The 20,946-nt window shown below is 39.6% G+C and overlaps 1 protein-coding gene across 4 annotated transcripts in view; it reads right to left on the bottom strand.

Annotated features, from left to right (window-relative positions):
• Nucleotides 1-13,005: 13,005 nt before the first annotated feature.
• The window catches only part of CD55 (CD55 molecule (Cromer blood group)), a 55,866-nt gene continuing 47,925 nt past the window's right edge, over nucleotides 13,006-20,946 (bottom strand). The window contains exons 10-11 of one of the 4 annotated variants that reach the window (XR_007458799.1): nucleotides 19,445-20,674; nucleotides 13,006-18,739 (exon numbers count right to left, since the gene is read on the bottom strand). Coding sequence is in view for 3 of the 4 variants with exons in the window: in XM_049634251.1 (XP_049490208.1) it covers nucleotides 20,701-20,765 (65 nt within the window). In the remaining variant the exon portion in view is untranslated. The other 3 variants (XM_049634256.1, XM_049634255.1, XM_049634251.1) reach the window with 3 other exon arrangements.

A 20,946-nucleotide genomic window follows, 5' to 3' on the forward strand; every position in this document is an offset into this window, starting at 1 on the left:
TGAAAACAACAGAAAGCTGCCACCCCTGAATCTGTTAGACAATGGGAAAGATCATTTCATGATCACCTGTGTGGGCCAAAGGGCTCAGCCCCTAATACCCTGTCCCTTGGAGTTTGATACAGTGCTGGGATGGGTACGGAAGGCACAGGAAGGAGTAAAGAGGAATTTTCCACCAGCTGGGAAAAAAGAATTTAATGAAATTAATGCAATTAATTATTAAATTGTCTTAAGAGGTTTAAAAAAAGAACGTGGAGAAAATGGAACCCTAATGCATTACTGATAAAATGTAAAACGGTGCAGCCGCCATGGAAAACAGTTTGACAGTTCCTCAAAAAGTTAGACATGGAATTAGCATATGATCCAGCAATTCCATTTTTTGGTATGTACCCAAAGGAATTGAAAGCAAGGCCTCCAACAGATACTCGTACACCCATGTTCATTTCAGCATTATTCACAAAAGCCCAAATGAGGAAACAACCGAAAGGTCCATCAACAGAAAACGAATTTTTAGGAAGTGATATATACATACAACAGCCTAGAATTCAGCCTTAAAATGGAATGGAATTCTGATCCATGCCACAACGTGGATGACCCTAGAAGACATTATGCTAAGTGTAATAAGCCAGACACAAAAGGACAAATGCTGTGTGATCCCACTTATATGAGGTGCCTAAAATAGGCAACTTTATAGAGACAGAAAGTAGAACAGAGGTCACCAAGGGCTGGAGGGTGGGGGGGGGGGATAGGAAGTTATTGTTTAATGAGGACACCATTTCAGTTTGGGATGGTGAAAAAGTTCTGGACATGGGTAGTGGTGAAGGTTGCCCAAAGTGGTGAATATACTTAATGCTGCTGGATTGTATACTTAGGTGTAACTAAAATGGTAAATTTTATGCTATGCGTATTTTACCACAATACAAAGAATACCTAAAAAAAAAAAAGCATTTAAGTTGTGGTTTTCTGTTCTTAAGTTTTATTAAGTGGGTTCAGAAGAGCCTTTAGAGTTAATTTAGCTTCTGCGGTGAAGCAATGAATAGACTTTTAGGTTTCTACCTGATGCCTCATGTGTTGAGGTCTTTCCACCTTTGCCAGTGGGAAACAAGTTGTTCCTAGGCTTGCTGGGCTTCGAGAATTTTCTGCCTTTGTCCACCTGGTGCTTGTTTCTCTGGCTTCAGGAGAATTCTCATATGTGTGTAGCGAGTACTTCGCCAACTACTTGAGCGTATCCCTCTGTTGCTTTCTGGGCGGCTTGTCTTCTCTGTGATACTCAGCCCTGCAATTCGAGTCACCTTGCACCCACCAAACTCCAGCGTCTGCCTGTCAGCTCGGTGAGACTGTTGGCTCCTGGTGCTACAGCTTGGTGACTGTCTCCAGGTACCCAGCTGTTCCTGCGGTGCAGCTCACCTTTTCTGTGCCCCTCCTTACAAGGATCACAGGCCAGTGCTGTGTCTGGTACAGGGTCTCACGCAGGTGACCCCTCGGCAGATTCCTGGAGCTCCTTCTGCGTGTGGCTGTCTTCTGTCTGGCACTCTGCCCGGCGACTCCTGCCACTCCAGACTCCCCGAACACCGATCTCGGTCTCTTCAAGTCTCTGAGCCCACTGTGTTCCGCTTGGGTTTTCCCTTTTGCTGTTGTGACCTAAAATATGTGCCCATGTAGAAGCCAGAGCAATTGTTTCTCTTTCTCTCGGGCCGTTCTTTAATGCCTGAAAATTGCAGTCTGTATTTTATCCAGTTTACTTGTTGTTTACGGTACCGGGGCAAGTCTGGTACTGGGTATGGAAGTGTGAATGACTGTATTTTTTTAAGTTTTAGCATTTCTGTTTTGTCCTTTTTTAAAATTATCTGTTCCTTTTCATTATGTTTTGTTCTTCCATTGTGGTTTCCACTCTTTACTTCTCTTTGAACATTGTAAAGATCCTTTATTTAAGGCATGTTTATATTTTTCTATTATCTGTATTTCTCTGGACGTGATTTACCTAATTCACTGTCCTCTCTCTTCCCCAGTCCTTGGTCTCCTCTCGTGAGACACACGTTTTCACTGGGAACTCTTCTTCAGCGGGAGCTATTTCTACAGGAATCAAGTGTCCCGATTCGCGAAGGATCCTCTGTGGGGCAGAAGCACACTTGACTCTGTCCGCCGAGGCCCCAAAGGTTTTCGTTTTTATAAGAATTTATAAATTGGGGTTTTCCACATAGACAGGATAATGCAAATTCATATACCACACCAAGCAAGGTTCAGATGCAGGCTTCCGACTTCTTTTGTCTCCACCCTCTTACTGCTTCACTGGCTTAGTTAGCAGGCTATTCTAGTTTCCATTTCATGGACTGGCTCTCAGATTTACGAAAGGGCCCATTTCTACGTGGCAATGCTGCCTGGGACTTCAGACTCCAGTCTACAGCTTCGTATGTGTTAAAACCATGGTTCCCATAGGGATTTACTCCATTCTGGCTCCTCCACAGGTCACTGGGTTTAGCTCTTGCTCACCGCATTGATTTTGAATATTCTATTTGTTTCTTCTATCTGGGGATTTCCTAGTCTCAATTTCAAGCTCAGCTGTCTGTTTAAAAAATGAAATGTGAGTTTATTGTATCCAGTTTTTTCAATGTTTTATTTCTTTTTCTCTTTCTTTTAAATTTTTTAATGTTTACTTATTTTTGAGAGGCAGAATATGAGCAGGGGCAGGGGAGCGGCAGAGAGAGAGGGGGAGACACAGAACTCAAAGTGGGCTCCAGGCTCTGTGCTGTCAGCGCACAGCCTGACGCGGGGCTTGAATTCACAAACCCTGAGATCATGACCTGGGCCAAAGTTGGATGCTTAATCCACTGAGCCACCCAGATGCCCCTATGTTTTATTTATTTTTGACAGAGAGAGAGCAGGGGCGGGGCAGAGAAGGAGAGGGGGACAGAGGATCTGAAGTGGGCTCTGTGCTGATGGCAGTGAGCCGATGGGGGCTCGAACTTCCAGACCGTGAGATCGTGACCTAAGCCAAAGTTGGACGCTTAACCAACTGAGCTACCCAGGCACCCCTGTATCCAGTTTTTCTAAGCCTTTGCTTGGGATGGGAAGCTTCAAAAGTCAGTCTTGTTTACCATCCTGCCTTGAAGAATGTGTAGTCTTAAGAGCTCCGTCGTACTGCCTCTCAAGTCAGATATTTTCTAGAATCATACTCTTTCACTTTTTATTGTTTGTATGTATGTATGTATTTGCATCCAAGTTAGTTAGCTGATAGTGCAATAATGGTTTCAGGAGAAGATTCCAGTTATTCATCCGATATATATAAAACACCCAGTGCTCATCCCAACAAGTGTCTTCCTTAGTGCCCTTTACTCATTTAGCCCATCCCCCACCCACAACCCCTCCAGCAACTCTCAGTTTGTTCTCCGTATTTAAGAGTCTCTTATATTTTGTTCCCCTCCTTGTTTTTATGTTATTTTTGCTTCTCTTCCCTTATGTTCATCTGTTTTGTTTCTTAAAGTCCTCATATGAATGAAATCATATATTTGTCTTTCTCTGACTAATTTCACTGAGCATAATACCCTGTAGTTCCATCCATGTAGTTGCAAACGGCAAGATTTCATTCTTTTTGATTGCCGAGTAATACTCCATTGTGTATATATACCACGTCTTCTTTATCCATTCATCCATCGATGGACATTTGGGCTCTTTCCATACTTTGACTATTGTCTATACTGCTGCTATAAGCTTTGGGGTGCATGCGCCCCTTTGAAACAGCACACCTGTATCCTTTGGATAAATGCCTAGTAGAGCGATTGTTGGGTTGTATGGTATTTCTATTTGCATCTTGAAGTCTGGGATTGTGATGCCTCCAGCTTTGATTTCCTTTTTCAGGATTGCTTTGGCTATTTGGGGTCTTTTCTGGTATTGTACCAATTTTAGGATTCTTTGTTCTAGCTCCGTGAAGAATGCTGATGTTATTTTGATAGGGATTGCATTGAATATGTAGATTTCCTTGGGTAGCATTGACATTTTAACAACATTTGTTCATAAAATCCATGAGTATGGAATACTTTTTCATTTTTTTTTTGTGTCCTCTTCCATTTCTTTCATAAGCTTTCTATAGTTTTCAGTGTATAGATTTTTCACCTCTTTGGTTAGTTTTCTTCATGGTATTTTATGGGTTTGGTGCAATTGTAAATGGGATTGATTCTTGATTTCTCTTTCTGTTGCTTCATTATTTGTGTATAGAAATGCAGCTGATTTCTGTGCATCGATTTTATACCCTCAGACTTTGCTGAATTCATGGATCAGTTCTAGCAGTTTTTTTGGTGCAATCTTTTGAGTTTTCCATAAAGAGTATCATGTTGTCTGTGAAGAGTGGAAGTTTGACTTCCTCCTTGCTGATTTGGATGCCTTTTATTCCTTTGTGTTGTCCTTGTGTTGTCTGATTGTTGAGGCTAAGACTTCCAATACTATGTTGAATAATAATGGTGAGAGTGGACATCCCTGTCGTGTTCCTGACCTTAGGGGGAAAGCTCTCAGTTTTTACCCATTGAGGATGATATTAGTGGTGGGTCTTTCATATATGGCTTTTATGACCCTGAGGTATGATCCTTCTATCCCCACTTTCTTGAGGGTTTTTATCAAGAAGGGATACTGTATTTTGTCAAACATTTCCTCTGCATCTATTGAGAGGATCTTGTGGTTCTTGTCCTTTATTTTATTAATGTGATGTATCACGTTGATTGTTTTGCAGATATTGAACCAACCCTGCATCCCAGATATAAATCCCACTTGGTCGTGGTGAGTAATTCTTTTAATGTATTGTTGGATCCAGTTGGCTAGTATCTTGTTGAGGATTTTTGCACCCACGTTCATCAGAGAAATTGGTCTGTAGTTCTTTTTAGTGGGGTCTTTGTCTGGTTTTGGAATCAAGGTAATGCTGGCTTCATGGAATGAGTTTGGAAGTTTTCCTTCCATTTCTCTTTTTTGGAACAGCTTCAAAAGAATAGGTTTTAAGTCTTCTTTAAGTGTTTGGTACAACTCTCCTGGAAAGCCATCCAGCCCTGGACTTTTGGGTTTTGGGAGATTTTTTATTCCTAATAAAATTTCTTTACTGGTTATTGGTCTGTTCAAGTTTTCTATTTCTCCTTGTTTCAGTTTTGATCATTTGTATGTTTCTAAGAATTTGTCCATTTCTTCCAGATTGCCCAATTTATTGGCATGTAATTGCTCATAATATTCTCTTATTGTTTATATTTCAGCGGTGTTGGTTGTGATCTTTCCTCTTTCATTCTTGATTTTCTTTATTTGGGTCTTTTCCTTTTCATTTTTGATCAAACTGGCTAGCGGTTTATCAATTTGTTAATTCTTTCAAAGAACCAGCTCCTGGTTTCACTGATCTGTTCTACTGTTTGTTTTGTTTTGTTTTGTTTTTGCTTTTTTGTGGGTTGTTTTTTTGTTTCAATAGTATTAATTTCTGCTCTAATCTTTATTATTTCCTATCTTCTGCTGCTTTGGGATTTTATTTGCTTTCTTTATCCAGCTCCTTGAGGCATAAGGTTAGATGGTGTATCTGAGACCTTTCTCCCTTCTTGAGGAAGGCCTGGATTGCTATATACTTCCCTCTTATGACTGTCTTTGCTGCATCCAAGAGGTTTTGGACTGTGGTGTTGACATTTTTATTGGCTTCCATGTACTTTTTAATTTCCTTTTTAACTTCTTGGTTAGCCTATTCATTCTTTAGTAGGATGTTCTTTAGTGTCCAAGTATTTGTTGTTTTTCCAAAGTTTTTCTTGTGGTTGATTTTGAGTTTCATAGCATTGTAGCCTGTAAATATGTACGGTATGATCCTAATCATTTTGTACTTGTTGAGGGGCTGATTTGTATCCCGGTATGTGATCTATTCCGGAGAATGTTCCATGTGCACTTGAGAAGAATGTGTATTCTGCTGGATTAAGTGTTTTATATATATCTGTTAGGTCCATCCTATCCAGTGTGTCATTCAAAGCCATTGTTTCCTTGTTGATTTTCTGCTTAGATGATCTGTCCATTGTTGTAAGTGGGGTATTGAAGTCCCCTACTATTATGGTATTATTTTCAATTAGTTTCTTTACGTTTGTGATTAATTGATTTATACATTTGGGTGCTTTCATGTTTGGAGCATAAATATTTACAATTATTAGATCTTCTTGGTGGACAGACCCCTTAAGTATGATATAATGCCCTTTTTCATCTCTGTTGCAGTCTGTTTTAAAATCTGATTGTCTGATATAAGTATGGCTACTCCAGCTTTCTTTTGGTGGCCATTACCATGATAGATGGTTCTCCATCCCCTTACTTTCAATCTGAAGGTATTTTTAGGTCTAAAATAGGTCTCTTGTAAACAGCATATAGATGGATCTTGTTTTCTTATCCATTCTGTTACCCTATGTCTTTTGAATGGAGCATTTACTCCACTGACATTTAGAGTTAGTACTGAAAGATATGAATTTATTGCTATTGTGTTGCTTGTAGAGTTGAAGTTTCTGGTGGTGTTCTCTGGTTCTTTCTAGCCATTTTTGGTTTTGTTTCTTTGTTTGTTTGTTTTGTTTTGGGGTTTTTTTGTCTTTTCTCTCCTTAGAGAGTCCCCCTTTAAATTTCTTGCAAGACTGGCTTAGTGTTCACGAACTCCTTCAGTTTTTGTCTGGGAAACTTTTTATCTCTCCTTCTATTTTGAATGACAGCCTTGCTGGATAAAGAATTCTTGGCTGCATATTTTTCCAATCCAGCACATTGAATATATTGTGCCACTCCTTTCTGGCCTGCCATGTTTCTGTGGATAGGTCTGCTGTGAACTTGATCTGTCTGCCCTTGTAGATTAAGGACCTTTTCTCCCTTGCTGCTTTCATGATTCTTTCTTTGTCTGAGGATTTTGTGAATTTGACTATGATATGCCTTGTTGATGGTTGGTTTTTGTTTAATCTAATGGGAGTTCTCTGTGCTTCCTGGATTTTGAGGTCTGTGTCTTTCCACAGGTTAGGAAAATTTTCTGCTATGATTTGCTCACATAAACCTTCTACCCCTTTTTCCCTCTCTTCATCTTCTGGGACCCTTATGATTTGGATGTTATTCCTTTTTAATGAGTCACTGAGTTCTCTAATTATTATATTGTGCTCTTTCGCCTTAGTTTCCCTCTTTTTTTCTCCTTCATTATTCTCCATAAGTTTGTCCTCTATATCACTCATTCACTGCTCTGCTTCTTCCATCCTTGCACTGTGTCAGCCATTCGAGATTGCATCTCAGTTATAGCATTTTAAATTTCATCCTGACTAGATTTTACATCTCTTATCTCTTCAGAAAGGGATTCTATGCTTTTTTCAACCCCCAACTAGTATATTATCGTGGTTCTAAATTCTGGTTCAGACATCTTGCTTGTATCTGTGTTGATTAAGTCCCTGGCTGTCCTTTCTTCCTGTTGTTTCTTTTAGGGTGAATTCCTTTGTTTCATCATTTTGAAGGAAGACAAAGAATTAAATGATAAATAAATAAATAAATAAAAATTTAAAACAACACCCAAAAAAATCAAATAAAGAATGCCAGATCCTAGGTGTATTTTGTTCTGGTTGTTGACAAAAGCTTGACAGAATACAGAAAAGAGGAAAAGAAAAAAGAATAAAAAGAAAAAAAAAGGAAAACCTTTGAAAATTAAAAAAAAAATGAATACAATACAATAAAGTGAAGGAAGTAAAATAGAATTTAAAAAAAATTTTAAAGTAAAAAATATAGTAGAAAAAAATAAATAAAAACGTTTTTATAAAATTGGAAAATAAAAACAAAATTTTCTCTGTATTCAAGAATAAGGAAAGAAAAGAAAAAGAAAAAAAATGGAATAGGTGGACCAGCTAACAGAATGAAATACGATTGAAATTACATCCAGTTTCCCTTAGAAGTCAAACTATGAGGCACTTTATAGTCTGTAACTAAGCAGGCAGAGACTTGTAGTGTTCCTCTAGAGCACCGTTGCCCCAGTTGAATGGGGCTTGGTGTAATGGCCCCATTCTCCACTAGATGACGCTGCTTAGTTTACTGATGTGGATCAGTATGACACATGTATGCGCATGCGCAGGAGAAGTGAAAATGGTGTTACCCAGCTACTCAGTCTCTAGTATCAGAACTCTGTGCTCTCGCCCACCAGCAGTCAAGCCACCCCTCCTTTGTCTCTGGCTTCCATCCACTCCATGCTTCTACACTGTCTGTGAGCAAGCCATCAGCCTGCCAGGTGGCACCTCCCTCCCGAGTTTTATCTCAGATGGGACTGTCTTTCCCAACTCCTTACTTCTGAGGCCTCGTGGCTTTGACATGCTCAGACCCTCTGGGGGAGGGTCTCATCCAGCAATGGCTGGATGCCCGCGCCTCCCCTAGGAACATTCACACAACTGGGCTGCTGCAGATGCCCAGAGACTGTGGCTGGGTGCCAGCTCACCCCGGAAAAAATTCACACAATGGTGTAGCAGCAGCATTTCAGGAATTATGGTAAATCACAACACATATCTGGCACCAGGCTTCATCCTTAATGTCCTTGTTCCAACACCAGTGAACGTGGTTGTTCTCCAGGTTCTGCTGGGACTTTTGCCTGTAGGGATGCCACACAGCCTCTACCAAATGTCCTCCCAGCAGGGGAACTGCGTCTCCCCATGTGGCCCGAGTACCCCTCAGACCTCACTGTCTGCTCCTGGGGATTCGCCCTCCCCACCAGAGCTCCACCTAGTATCAAGCTGCAGAGTTTCAGACTCTGTGCTCCCCGGTTTATAGAGTCTTAATGGTATTTAAACTCTCTCTTTTCTCCTTTCTCCCTTTCTTGTTCAATCCACTGTGGGTGTTTCCACTCTTTCTCTTTCTCTCCAGTTGCTTTCATGGGGGGGTGCTTTTCCTGTACCCTCCCCCCTCTCTCCATCCTCTTTCCACAAGCAAAAACAGCTCCCTACCCTCTGTGGCTTCTCTCTCCCCCAGTTCACCTCTCCATGCCACCTACCTGCTGAGTTCTGTGGTTGAAGTTGTGCAGATTGTTGTGTTAATCCTCAACTCAGTTTTCTAGGTGCGCAAGATGGCTTGGTGTTGATCTGGCTGCACTTCAGGGATGAGAGAGGCAAAAAAAAAAAACCTTCCATGCTGCTCGGCCATCTCGGCCCCTCCCCCTATACTGAAATGCCTTTCTAATTTTGATCCTCTTTAACTTCTAATGAATGTACTTTTTATCCCATGCTTCATTCCAAAGACAATTTAGATGTTAGTGGTGAATTCATTGTTTGATTATAAAATATGTACATGTGTTATTTTAGTTTCTATACTCCCAGACTCCTGATACAGCACCAGCCTAATACATTGCTGAGTAAGTATCTGTTGAAAAGAACAGAAGGAAAAGTTCTGAAACTTTATTAAGAACTTGTATTCGTTAAGTTCAACTTCTCTAAAATGAAACTTAAGACAAAATTTCATCCTTTTTATTTGACTGAAGATAACTGTTGAATGTTGAAATAGGTAGACAACCCCTCAACTGGTAGCTATTTTTTATTTTCTCTATTAATCTGATAAGAAAATACAGCATTAGAAAAAAGCTCAATAAATATAATTCTTCAAAGAAGCAATGCTTCAATTAGCTAAAGCAGGAAGTGACAAAATGGATCCAATCCTTTTATTTTTTATTTGTTTTTATTTTTTATTTATTTATTTTTTAAATATTTATTTTTGAGAGAGAGAGAGAGAGAGAGCATGAGCAGTGGAGAGGCAGGGAGAGAGGGGGAGACACAGAATCTGAAGCAGGCTCCAGGCTCTGAGCTGTCAGCGCAGAGCTCGACGCGGGGCTCAAACTCACAATCTGTGATCATGATCTGAACCCAAGTTGGACACTTAACCAACTGAGCCACCCAGGTGCCCCGGATTCAATCCTTTTAAATTTTGTTGGTTGTCATTAAATAATTTAGCTATATGAAGATGCAGAGAGAATGCCTAATAAATGTCTAGCAAACAGTATAAGAAACAAAGCCTTCCCAATGGGGCAGGGAGTCTGGAAGGAGTGAGTGGTGGCACTTTCTCTCTTGGGAGTCTGTTACTCAACCACCCAGGGACAGCCTTGGGATCTGGAGCCATGGCAGAGTGAGATGTGGGTGCAAGGGCTCCTTCTGCAAGGAAGATGCTCTGAAACCCCCTTACACTTGCTGCTTATAGCTCCACAAGGGGCAGTGCTTCCTGGACAGATGTATGGAGTGGGGACTAGAAGAGCCTCCGGTTGACCTCCCAGCCAAGGACTTTAGGAGTAGTTGGAGGCACCCCATTCCTCCTCAGTTTTAGAAAATCCCCAAGAGACCCTTAGTTAGGGATTTACGCAACTGGATTGCCCCAGACTTCCCGAAGGAGGAGGAACTTCTTGTTGCTTTTGCAAAGAAATGAATCATTTGGAAAACTTGGGACTCTAGATATTCCCTCAGAAGACTTTTCTAAAGAGAGGCGGGCACAGAGAGAATGGGGGCATGACATTAATGTGAAAAACCCGAGAAGCACAGCCGGGGAATCATTTATTTGCTTGCCTGCTTCCTACATCAGAATCTTAGGAAAGCCTCTCTCCAAAAGGATCCAAGATCCCTGGAAGGGAAGTAGCGAGGGGTGAGGACAGGTTTAGGAACAAAGCGGGCTCAGCGCTGAGCAGAACAGACTTAACGGACCTTATTGCCAAACTGAGGACAGTGTTCCATCCCAAGGGCAACCCCTCCTTCAGAGAGGGCTTCTAGAGGAAATCATAAAGAAAAAACTCAAGCTGTATGTTGAAAAAAGCTAAAAGTCCCCAAACATCTGTGAGTATCAGGACATCTTAAAATTTAAATTAAAGTTTACCGAGAAAGAAGGTGAGCACATGTGTGGCTCAGTCGGTTAAGTGTTTGGCTCTTGGTTTCAGCTCAGGTCATGATACCACTGTTTGTGAGATCAAGAGTCAGGTTCTGCGCTGACAATGCAGAGCCTGCGTGGGATTCTCTCTCCTCCTCTCTCTCTCTCTCTCTGAAAATAAATAAATAAGCTTTTTTTAATGTGAAAAAAAAAAAAGAAAGAAGGAAACCAGCAATGATAATGGTTATTCTCCAGATGCAGGTAGAGATGTCCCTGGAGTTGAGTCTATCCTTTTGGCACTTGTAAGGCAAAAAATTAACTCTGCTGACAGAATGTTAAACTAAAGGAAAGGAGGGATCCTTTCTCAGAAGAACTTACATCAACTTGTTTCAATTATTTTTACAGCAGGTTCTTCTGCAGAGATTGCCCAGAGAATTGAGTCATTCTAGTACCAGGGACTTTTGAACGAAAGGCTAGGGATTCATTTCCAGCTCTTGATTAGACTGTAGAGTCAGTCTACCAGTTCTAGAAGAAACCTTTGCTATTCTTCAGTTTAACTCGCTTAATTTGCAGGAAAGGGCCTTAAGGTCCTGAAAGATGGATGATCATACAAGTCAGTGACACCTGGCCTTGCCATCTTATTTCCTGACACCAAAACTAATGTTTTGTTTTGTTTTGTTTTGTTTTGTTTTTTTCAGAACAACCCAAAAGCTCTGCTGGGCTGGAGAACATGCTCAGAGCTGGCTCACCTGTGAAAGACAGTTAAGTTAATTGACTTAGGTAATTGACTAAGGTAATTGACTAAGGTATTGACTTCCGGTTGGGAAGTGACTTGTTCCGACATAATGGAACCTGTCCAGAGGCAGGAAAATAGATATGGACCAGTTTGTACTTACTTATTCCCCGTGATAAGAAGGAAGAAAGTTTAAGTTTCCACACTGCCCTTCAAGCCTCCTATTTATTCTAAAGTAAAAGTCTGTGATTAATTTTGAGTGAGTCTGGTTGAATTATGAGAAGCACGAGGAATTCTAGTCGCTCTCTGTGTTCAGTACCGTCTGAGAGGGAAGACCGAGCTTGAGATGAGATCTTTGGGTTTTGCTTCTCATTATGGTTTAAAGGAGGGCATGAGGTGGGGGGAGGGTGGGGGCAGCGGCAGAAGTTAAGAGAAAATGAGGTTACAATTCAGTTACTCTTCCACGGAGAGTATATGTTCTGAATATGCTTTTTTTTTTTTACAAATCTGTATGGCAGGTTCCTAAGTACAGTGGGCCTTCAGATGGGCTTGGGGCTACTTGTTCAGACGTTGGAGAACCTTGACGGGATCACGGAAGGTGTGACCCAGCTTTGTCTCTCTTCCTTTCCCCTTGTCTGTTTTACCCAGGCCACAACTGCTTTGATGGGAACAGAATGAAACAGGAAAGGGAAGCATAGGAACAGGAGAAATAAGAACTTTTAAAGAGAAAGAACCCGAGCTGGTCTTCGCAGCTACCCTCCAGCCCCACGTGCACACTCCATACACATGGCGCCTTATAAATACAACCAACAAATCTATACGCCCGTTTCTTTCTCTCTTTTTGCCATTATAACCAAATGTTTGTTGGACTATGTGGCATCTCCTTGTCACTCTTCTAATCCATGGCAGAAATCTTAACTTGACAGTAATTCACTCCCATGGTGTTTTAAGAAGAAGGTGTAGAAAAAGTGTGGGGAGGTAGAATAATATATATTTGTACAGATTGTATGTATATAAAGCCTCCCAGATTTCTGGATATTTTTCATTTTGACGGGCAGTTCAATTCAGCCTGATGTATATACTTTTCTTTTAAAAAAATGTTTTTTAACATTTATTTATTTTTGAGACAGAGAAAGACAGAGCATGAACGGGGGAGGGTCAGAGAGAGGGAGACACAGAATCTGAAGCAGGCTCCAGGCTCTGAGCTGTCAGCACACAGCCCAACGCGGGGCTCAAACTCACGGACAGTGAGATCATGACCTGAGCCCAAGTCGGACGCTTAACCGACTGACCCACCCAGGTGCTCCTGATGTAGTTTTCATAGTTTTCATAGTTTTATGAAGTATTCTTCTCTTATCTCCCCATTACTTTCTCACATTCAGAAACCTCATTGTTCTCTTTATTATGTAATTTTATAATGACATATTCCTATTGGACTTAAGCCTTTGTGCAAATATTAGCTCCCTTCATGATCATAATTGCAAGTGAGGGGAGGTCTTATAAAAAGCACTGAATTTGGAATCAGGAAATCTATGGTACGTTTCCACCTCTGACATTTGTTTACTGAGTTTGGATAAACTAAAAGATCTTTTGACACCACATTTCCTTCATCATAAGACAAAGACATTAAACACCTTTCCTATCTTCCTGACAAAGTTGTGGGAGGTGTTGAGTGAGATCCTGGGCATAAATGCAGGAAGGATTGGAGATACAGATAAAGAAATGAAGGCTCAGAAAGATTCACTTAGTAAATGAAGGAGAGTCATTACAAAGGTATCTACATTTTATACTGAAAGCTTTTTATTTTTAAGAAAGTCTGAGAGCTATATGTAAGTGTGAATAACCTCAACTCTACAATTTAGGTTGAGACCGACCTGAAAATATGTTTTTATATTAGAATTTTAGACTTTATAGAAAAGGATCTTGTTACCATTTTAAAACTTGACGCTACTAATTCAAATAAAGTAAAATTTAAATAAAGTTGTCACGCAGTAGAAAATATTATTTCCTCCCTGATGACACGTACACAGTAACAGCCGCAGTAATTCCTATGTATGCGACACTTCTGATGTTTCATGGTGAGACGATGGCCTTACTTATTGTGCAAATATTTGAAATACATTTCTACCACTAGAGGGAGATAGAACCATAAGAGATCAAAGTTCACTTGCCTGTTTAAAAGAAGGAAAAACCCCTCATCCTCTAATAATTGCTTATAGAAAGGGACATATACATTGGTTAATACAATGTGATAATTTTCTTTGATATTTTAATATGCTGGTTTAAATTTTTAATACGTAATTAATACTAAAGCTTGACACATGTAAAGGTTCCAGGTAATTTCCAGATGCCATATTACTACCTCAAATCTCTGGGACTGAATAACAGAAGATGGTCAGTTGTGTTTAGAACCTAGTTTTCTCTTTAACATTGGTAAACAGGCTAATAAAAGCTATTATATAGAGCTACTTTCTGTCTTGGAATTAAAAAAAATTTTTTTTTTTCAGAATAAGCCTCTATGGATGCATTTCTCCATCAATTCTGCCTAAAATTCTGTAACTATTGTCATACTATATACTCAAGACAATTTCCAAACCAGAAACAACTTCCTTTATTATTTCTCTAGTTATTGTCTACAATGAAAGCATTTTTATGTACATTACTATGTGCTTATATGTGTATATACGTTTTTTGTTTTTTTAAAGTTTTATTTATTTATTTATTTATTTACTTATTTACTTATTTTAAGAGAAAGAGAGAGAGGTGGAAAGGGAGAACATGAGCAAGGGAGAGGCAGAGATGGAGGGAGAGAGAATCCGAAGCAGGCTCCAGGCTCTGAGCTGTCAGCACAGAGCCTAACCCAGGGCTCAAACTCCTGAACCATGAGATCATGACCTGAGCTGAATTCAAGAGCCCGATGCTTAACCAACTGGGCCACCCAGGCACTCCTGTGTATATATGATTTTATAATTTAATATATATATATATCTTTTTTATAGGACATAGATCATAAAAGTAAGATTTCTAGGTTAAATATTAAATGTATTTAAATGTGATCATATACTGCCAGATTACTATCCAATTGTTGAAACTGACACTTCTGTCACTGATATATAAGTTCGCTTTACCAAAATCTTTTTAACACTGAATGCTTCAAATTTTGCCAGGCTGATTAATGCAAATCAACTTATAGTTTTTATTTGCACATCTTTGAACACGTATGAGATTGAACTTCTTTTCATATTGCTATTGGCTATAAGGAACTTTTCCTCTGTAATTGCCTATTTGTTGGCTTATCCAATTTCTTGTTTGAGTGCTTGCCTTTTTAGTTATAGAGTTAATTTTATGTTAGATATTAATTTTTTATCTATTATATTGGTTGCAAATATATTCTCTCTAGCGTACATTTATAGTGACTTTGCCATATGTAATTTCAAAGCTAATCAAATATTTTTCTTTAGAATTTTTGGTTTTCTAGTATTGTTCAAGTTTATTCAATTGTTATTCTCAATTCTTACCAGATATATGTATGCTTTCACAAAAAAATAATAAAATGATATATGCATATTTAAATGGTAGATACTTCATCTACCTGGATTTTACTTATGTAAATGATGTATGCAGTTATCTTTTTTTTCTTCCAGAACAATATGCATTTATGCTGGCCTCATTTTTATAAAATACACCTAGTCTTGGGGTGCCTGGGTGGCTCAGTCGGTTGAGCGACTGACTTCGCCTCAGGTCATGATCTCACGGTTCGTGGGTTCGAGCCCCGCGTGGGGCTCTGTGCTGACACTTTAGAGCCTGGAGCCTGCTTCGAATTCTGTGTCTCCCTCTCTCTCTGCCCCTCCCCCACTTGTGCACTGTCTCTCTCTGTCTCTCAAAAATGAATAAATGTAAAAAAATTTTTTTAAATACACCTTTCTTTTTCTACTGAGTTAAGACATCAAATCCATCCTAAATCAAGTTTCCATATGATGTTAGATCTGTTTCTGCATTTAAACATTTCACCATATTGGTCTATCTATTCTGAAATATAGGTTAGTACCTTCTTATGATGAATTTAATTTTATCATTTGACAAATCTTGTTTTGAATAATTGAAGAAATAGAACAATGGTTACTGTGAAAATTACAGTAACTCTCAAAATCAGTGTAATGCACTCCTGATAATGAGAATAAGCAATTTCACTTGTTCCTCTTTCTGAGGATAAATCTTGGTGATTCCTAGTTTTCCTGAAACCGAAATACAACACAGGGCTTTTTTAAAAAATAAATTTTCCGTGATGAATAGTTCCATTGTCTTGATTTGAATTTTTTTTTCCTTACAGCAAATAACTGTTTTCTCGGAGCAGCATGGCAGACTGTCCCCTATTATAAATTACCTTAACTTAGCAAGACCTTTCTCTCTGAGTGGGACTTTCAGTAGGGGAAAGCCTGTGTCAGCTGCTTGACTGTATGCTCGCCTGATTGGAATGTATTTCTCCCAATCTCTCCTACGAAGAGTCTCAGAACTGCGTTATGTAAAAGTCATCCTATGGTTTGGAACATATTCCCTTAAAGTATGGGCTTTTGATTGCTTGTTTTAATAATATTAGCCCTGGCTGTAATGCTTAAATTCATGTATCTGCTTTGCCAAAGATATAAATACCTGTGAGCCTTATTTTTATGGAAGAGCTTTGAAATTTTCTTTTTTCCCGTTATTCAAAAGATAAAGTAAAATCCACAGTCTTGCTGGATTCTTCATTCAAACAGAGAGTTAAGAATCCTTGTCTCTTTTGAATTAATAACTGTTTGGGGATTGAATGATTCAGCTAAGGCGGAGTGCATGCTAACAGAGGTAAGATTAGTCTCCATCTGGAACGCAGAGGGAAGACTGTCTTCTGCCATCTGTCCCAGCCGCTGGGGGGTTGGGTCCACAGGATTCAGACTTTTTTGTTTTGTTTTGTTTTTAATGACATGAGGCTGTCTGCAAGGCTTTCAACTTAAAGATGATTAAACTCCGTTTTTAAGAGTCTCTTATGCTTTGGCTCTCTCCCACTCTAACCTCTTAAAAACTGAGAACAAACTGAGGGTTGATGGGGGGTGGGAGGGAGGGGAGGGTAGGTGATGGATATTGATGAGAGCATCTTTTGGGATGAGCACTCGGTGTTGTAGGGAAACCAATTTGACAATAAATTTCATATATTAAAAAAAAAAGGAATAAATAAATAAATAAATAAATAAAAATAAAAGTAAAAAAAAAGATGATTAAACTCCTTAATTCCCCATTTCTGGTTTGATACTTCACCTAGTGGACTGGTTAGAACCCTAGTCCGGTTAAGGGCAGGAAACAGGTTGCTTTCTTTGGGCGAGTGGAGTGAGGGTCCAGCAGAGGGAGGTTTGTTTCTGCGATGTGGGTAAGCCAGCAGTGGAGCAGTGGAGCTCTGGAGCTCTGTGGACACACAGGGTGGATAAATACCATCCCCTGGTGGATAAATACATTGTATGATGGTCTTGTTCCCTGAAGCTCACTCAGGGCAGTGACAGGCACCTCTGGGTTGAACAGAGGCTCTCCCTGCCCTGGTTCATAGTTCGCCATTTTATTTTCTTTTCCTTTTCTTTTTCTTTATCTTTACCTTTTTCTTTTCTTTTCTTTTCTGGACAAAAAGGATGACCAAAACCTCCATTTTGCCCAAGCATTTGATGAAATTCTGATACTGAAGATGATCCGTTGTTTCTTCCCTGAATGAAAGCCCATGAATTAAAAGACAGGGAATGGGAAATCCGGGTGAAATTCATAAGTCCTAAACAGGATGTCCAGCCTTCTGGAAGCACTTTGCTTTCAGAATCCACATATTTCTTGAGAAGTGAAATGGACATGTTGAAGACAACCCTGATATATTCTGAATATAACCCAGGTCCCATGGAGAGAACGTTGATCAAGAAAAGTTTATGTACCTAATTCTTTAATAGAAAGACAGTAATGTTTTTCAAATGCAATGGTATGTTAGTACAAAAAGGACACTAAATGATATATAAATGGGAGTAGAGTCTCTAAGGATTCAAAAAACATGAGAAATCAAGATAATATTCCTAATGTTTTAAATGTGCTATTTCTGAAAGAAAAGCAAAAATAATAAAACAAGCACAAACCTGTCTAGCTTGAAGAAAATGGAGGTAACTGCCTTCTAGTCACTGTGTGCAAAGACAATAATTATTTATATATGATAAAGAAATCATTATTCAGGGGATGACACCTTACAATGTTTTTTCTATTTGAAAATGTTGTCTTCCAAATAAAAATATTGACTTGTTCAAATGTCCTAACATCAGTGGCTAATGATAATAGTATGCTTTGATGAGAAGAGAAATAAACATTAGCTGTGTAGAAAAATCTAAATTTTTTTTGTTTTGGTTTTTTTGGTTTTTGTTTTTTTTTAATAAAAAAATATTTATCAGCCATTTGAGTATTCTCTTTTTGAAAGCCCTGTTCAAAATATTATCCAAGTTTGTATTTGTTTTTTAGTTATTTCTTTTTTTAATAGCTACTATTTATTGAGTGCTATGTTCTTTTTTTTAATTTTATTTTTAATTTTTTAAAAAATTTACATCCAAATTAGTTAGCAGGAGTTAGTTCAGGAGGAGATTCTTTAGTGCCCCTCACCCATTTAGCCCATCTCCCCTCCCACAACCCCTTCAATAACCCTGTTTGTTCTCCATATTTATGAGTCTCTTCTGTTTTGTGCCCCTCCCTGTTTTTATATTGTTTTTGTTTCCCTTCCCTTATGTTCATCTGTTTTGTCTCTTAAAGTCCTCATATGAGTGAAGTCATATGACTTTTGTCTTTCTCTGACTACTTTCACTTAGTGTAATACCCTCCAGTTCCATCCACGTAGTTGCAAATGGCAAGATTTCATTTTTTTTGATTCCCGAGTAATACTCCATTGTATATATATACCACATCTTCTCTATCCATTCATCCATTGATGGATATTTGGGCACTTTCCATACTTTGGCTATTGTTGATAGTGCTGCTATAAACACGGGGGTGCATGAGTCCCTTCGAAACAGCACTCCTGTATCCCTTGGATAAATGTCTAGTAGTGCAATTGTTGGGTCGTAGGGTAGTTCTATTTTTAGTTTTTTGAAGAACCTCCATACTGTTTTCCAGAGTGGCTGCACCAGCTTGCGTTCCCAGAAAAATCTAAATTAAAAACCATAAGAGACTCTTAAATACAGAGAACTGAGGATCGATGGGGGGTGGGGGAGAGGGGAAAATGGGTGATGGGCACTGAGGAGGGCACTTGTTGGGATGAGCACTGGGTGTTGTATGTAAGCGATGAACCACGGAATCTACCCCAAAAACCAAGAGCACACTTCACACACTGTATGTTAGCCAATTTGACAATAAATTATATTTTTAAAAAATTAAAATGTTTTTCTGTCCTGGCATAAATACTTGCTATATTTTAGGAGTTTTGAGTGAGGAAAAGGAAAATCTATGGTGTAAAGGCTTTGGTGTTTCTACTGAAAATAATATATTAATCAGCAATACTTTAATAATTAATAGTCATGAAGGAGAAAAACAAATATGGAACGCATTAGGTCTAAATTGGCTTTTATAGTAAAAAGACAACAGTTAAAATTATAATGTACGTATAAATAATGCTAAGAATGCACTTTATTTTTACTTATATTTAATAAACACATAGCATATTGTGCCAGGCAGGCAGTACTCTAAGCACCCTACAAATATTGACGGGTTTCATTGTTATAAATACCCTATAAGATTCCACTATAAGACTTAGAGATGAGGAAACAGGAAGGTTAAAAAAAAAAAACTTGCAAAGAATCACACTGATGAAGATCTCAATATACTTTTTCAGTTTAAAAATTAATATAGGGGCACCTGGGTGGCTCAGTTGGTTGGGTGTCCGACTTTGGCTCAGTTCATGATCTCGCGGTCCATGAGTTCGAGCCCCGCGTCGGGCTCTGTGCTGACGGCTCAGAGCCTGGAGCCTGCTTAGGATCCAGTGTCTCTCAAAAAGAAATAAACATTAAAAAATTAAAAATAATTGATATATAAAATGTCCCTTTAAAATACAACTAAAGTAAAGTTATCTAGTGTTGTAGAAACAAACACAAAATAGAGAGCGAATAGTAGATTTAGCTATCTTAGTAGCTGGAGTTGCCATAACAAAATACCGTAGACTCACACAGCAGAAATTAATTTTCTCACTGTTCTGGAAGCTGGAAGCCTAAAATCAAAGCGCTAGCATGGTTGGGCTCTCTTCCTGGCTTGCAGTTGGCCACTCTCACTGTGTCTTCATTTGGTGGAGGTCAGTGAGGGAGACAGAGCGAGAGAGTGCTTGCGTTCTGCTGTCTCTCCTTATAAGGGCCATCAGTCCCATCATGAGGGCCCTCTCCTGTGACCTCTTTAACCCTAATTACCTCCCAAAGGCCCAATCTCCAAACACCACCACACTGGAGAGTTGGGGATTGAGCATATGACATTTGGAGGGGACGCAATCCAGTCCATAGCAGGTATTTTGCAAGCGGTAATTTGACACTCCCACAGTGACGTGACCACTGGGCCTCTACCGGGTTCTGCAGCTCCTCCTGAATCAGTAAAGGCCCGATTATTGTGGGTAAAGTTTGTATGTAACTATACAGCTCATGTATTTCTTTTTATAATACTGCATTGAAGAAATTGGGCTTGTATAATTTTTGGATTAGATCTACCAGAGACTACACCCTTCTAGTTTAGGGCTCTGGACTACCAACCGTCACCAGCCCTGGGGCTGGCGAATATGCTTGTGGGCCCCTGGGACAGCTCTCACCCCTTTGTTTCAACTGTGGGCCACCTCTGGCACCTTTGGAATATGGCACCTGAGGATGGTCAGAGTGGTAGTAGATGACCTTTATCTTCTGTGCCACTGTCTGTGGCACCCAGGACCATCACCCACACCCTCTGTTGGCCGGTGCGAAGGCAGATCTCCAGGGATGACCACTTCTGTCTCCCCCTCAGAATTTTCCAGACTGTTGCTCCATAAGATCAATGACCCTTTCTTTCAATGTCCTCTCTTACATTCAACTCATGTGGAGATGCCATGCTGTCTTTGGCCAGTGTCAGGGCATGCTGGGAAGAGATGGGAGAACTTTGCATTAGTGGGCTGCTTTTTCACTCCATCCACAGGCGTCTTGTTGGTCCTCCCCACAGGTGGCAAGGTCTGGAAGGCAGAGATGCAGTCCACGTTGAAAGAGACCCCATTCCACAAATGCAGTGATTATTAGTTGCACCACAGGCTAAGACATACCACACACCATCAACTCCAAAAAGTAAATGCAGAACAACTGGAAAATGAAGTCTTGTTTGCATTTTCACTGCCTGGAAAATGGATAATTCTTGCA

This window comes from Panthera uncia, chromosome F1, assembly GCF_023721935.1.
Source record: "Panthera uncia isolate 11264 chromosome F1, Puncia_PCG_1.0, whole genome shotgun sequence".
Lineage (NCBI taxonomy): Eukaryota > Metazoa > Chordata > Mammalia > Carnivora > Felidae > Panthera > Panthera uncia.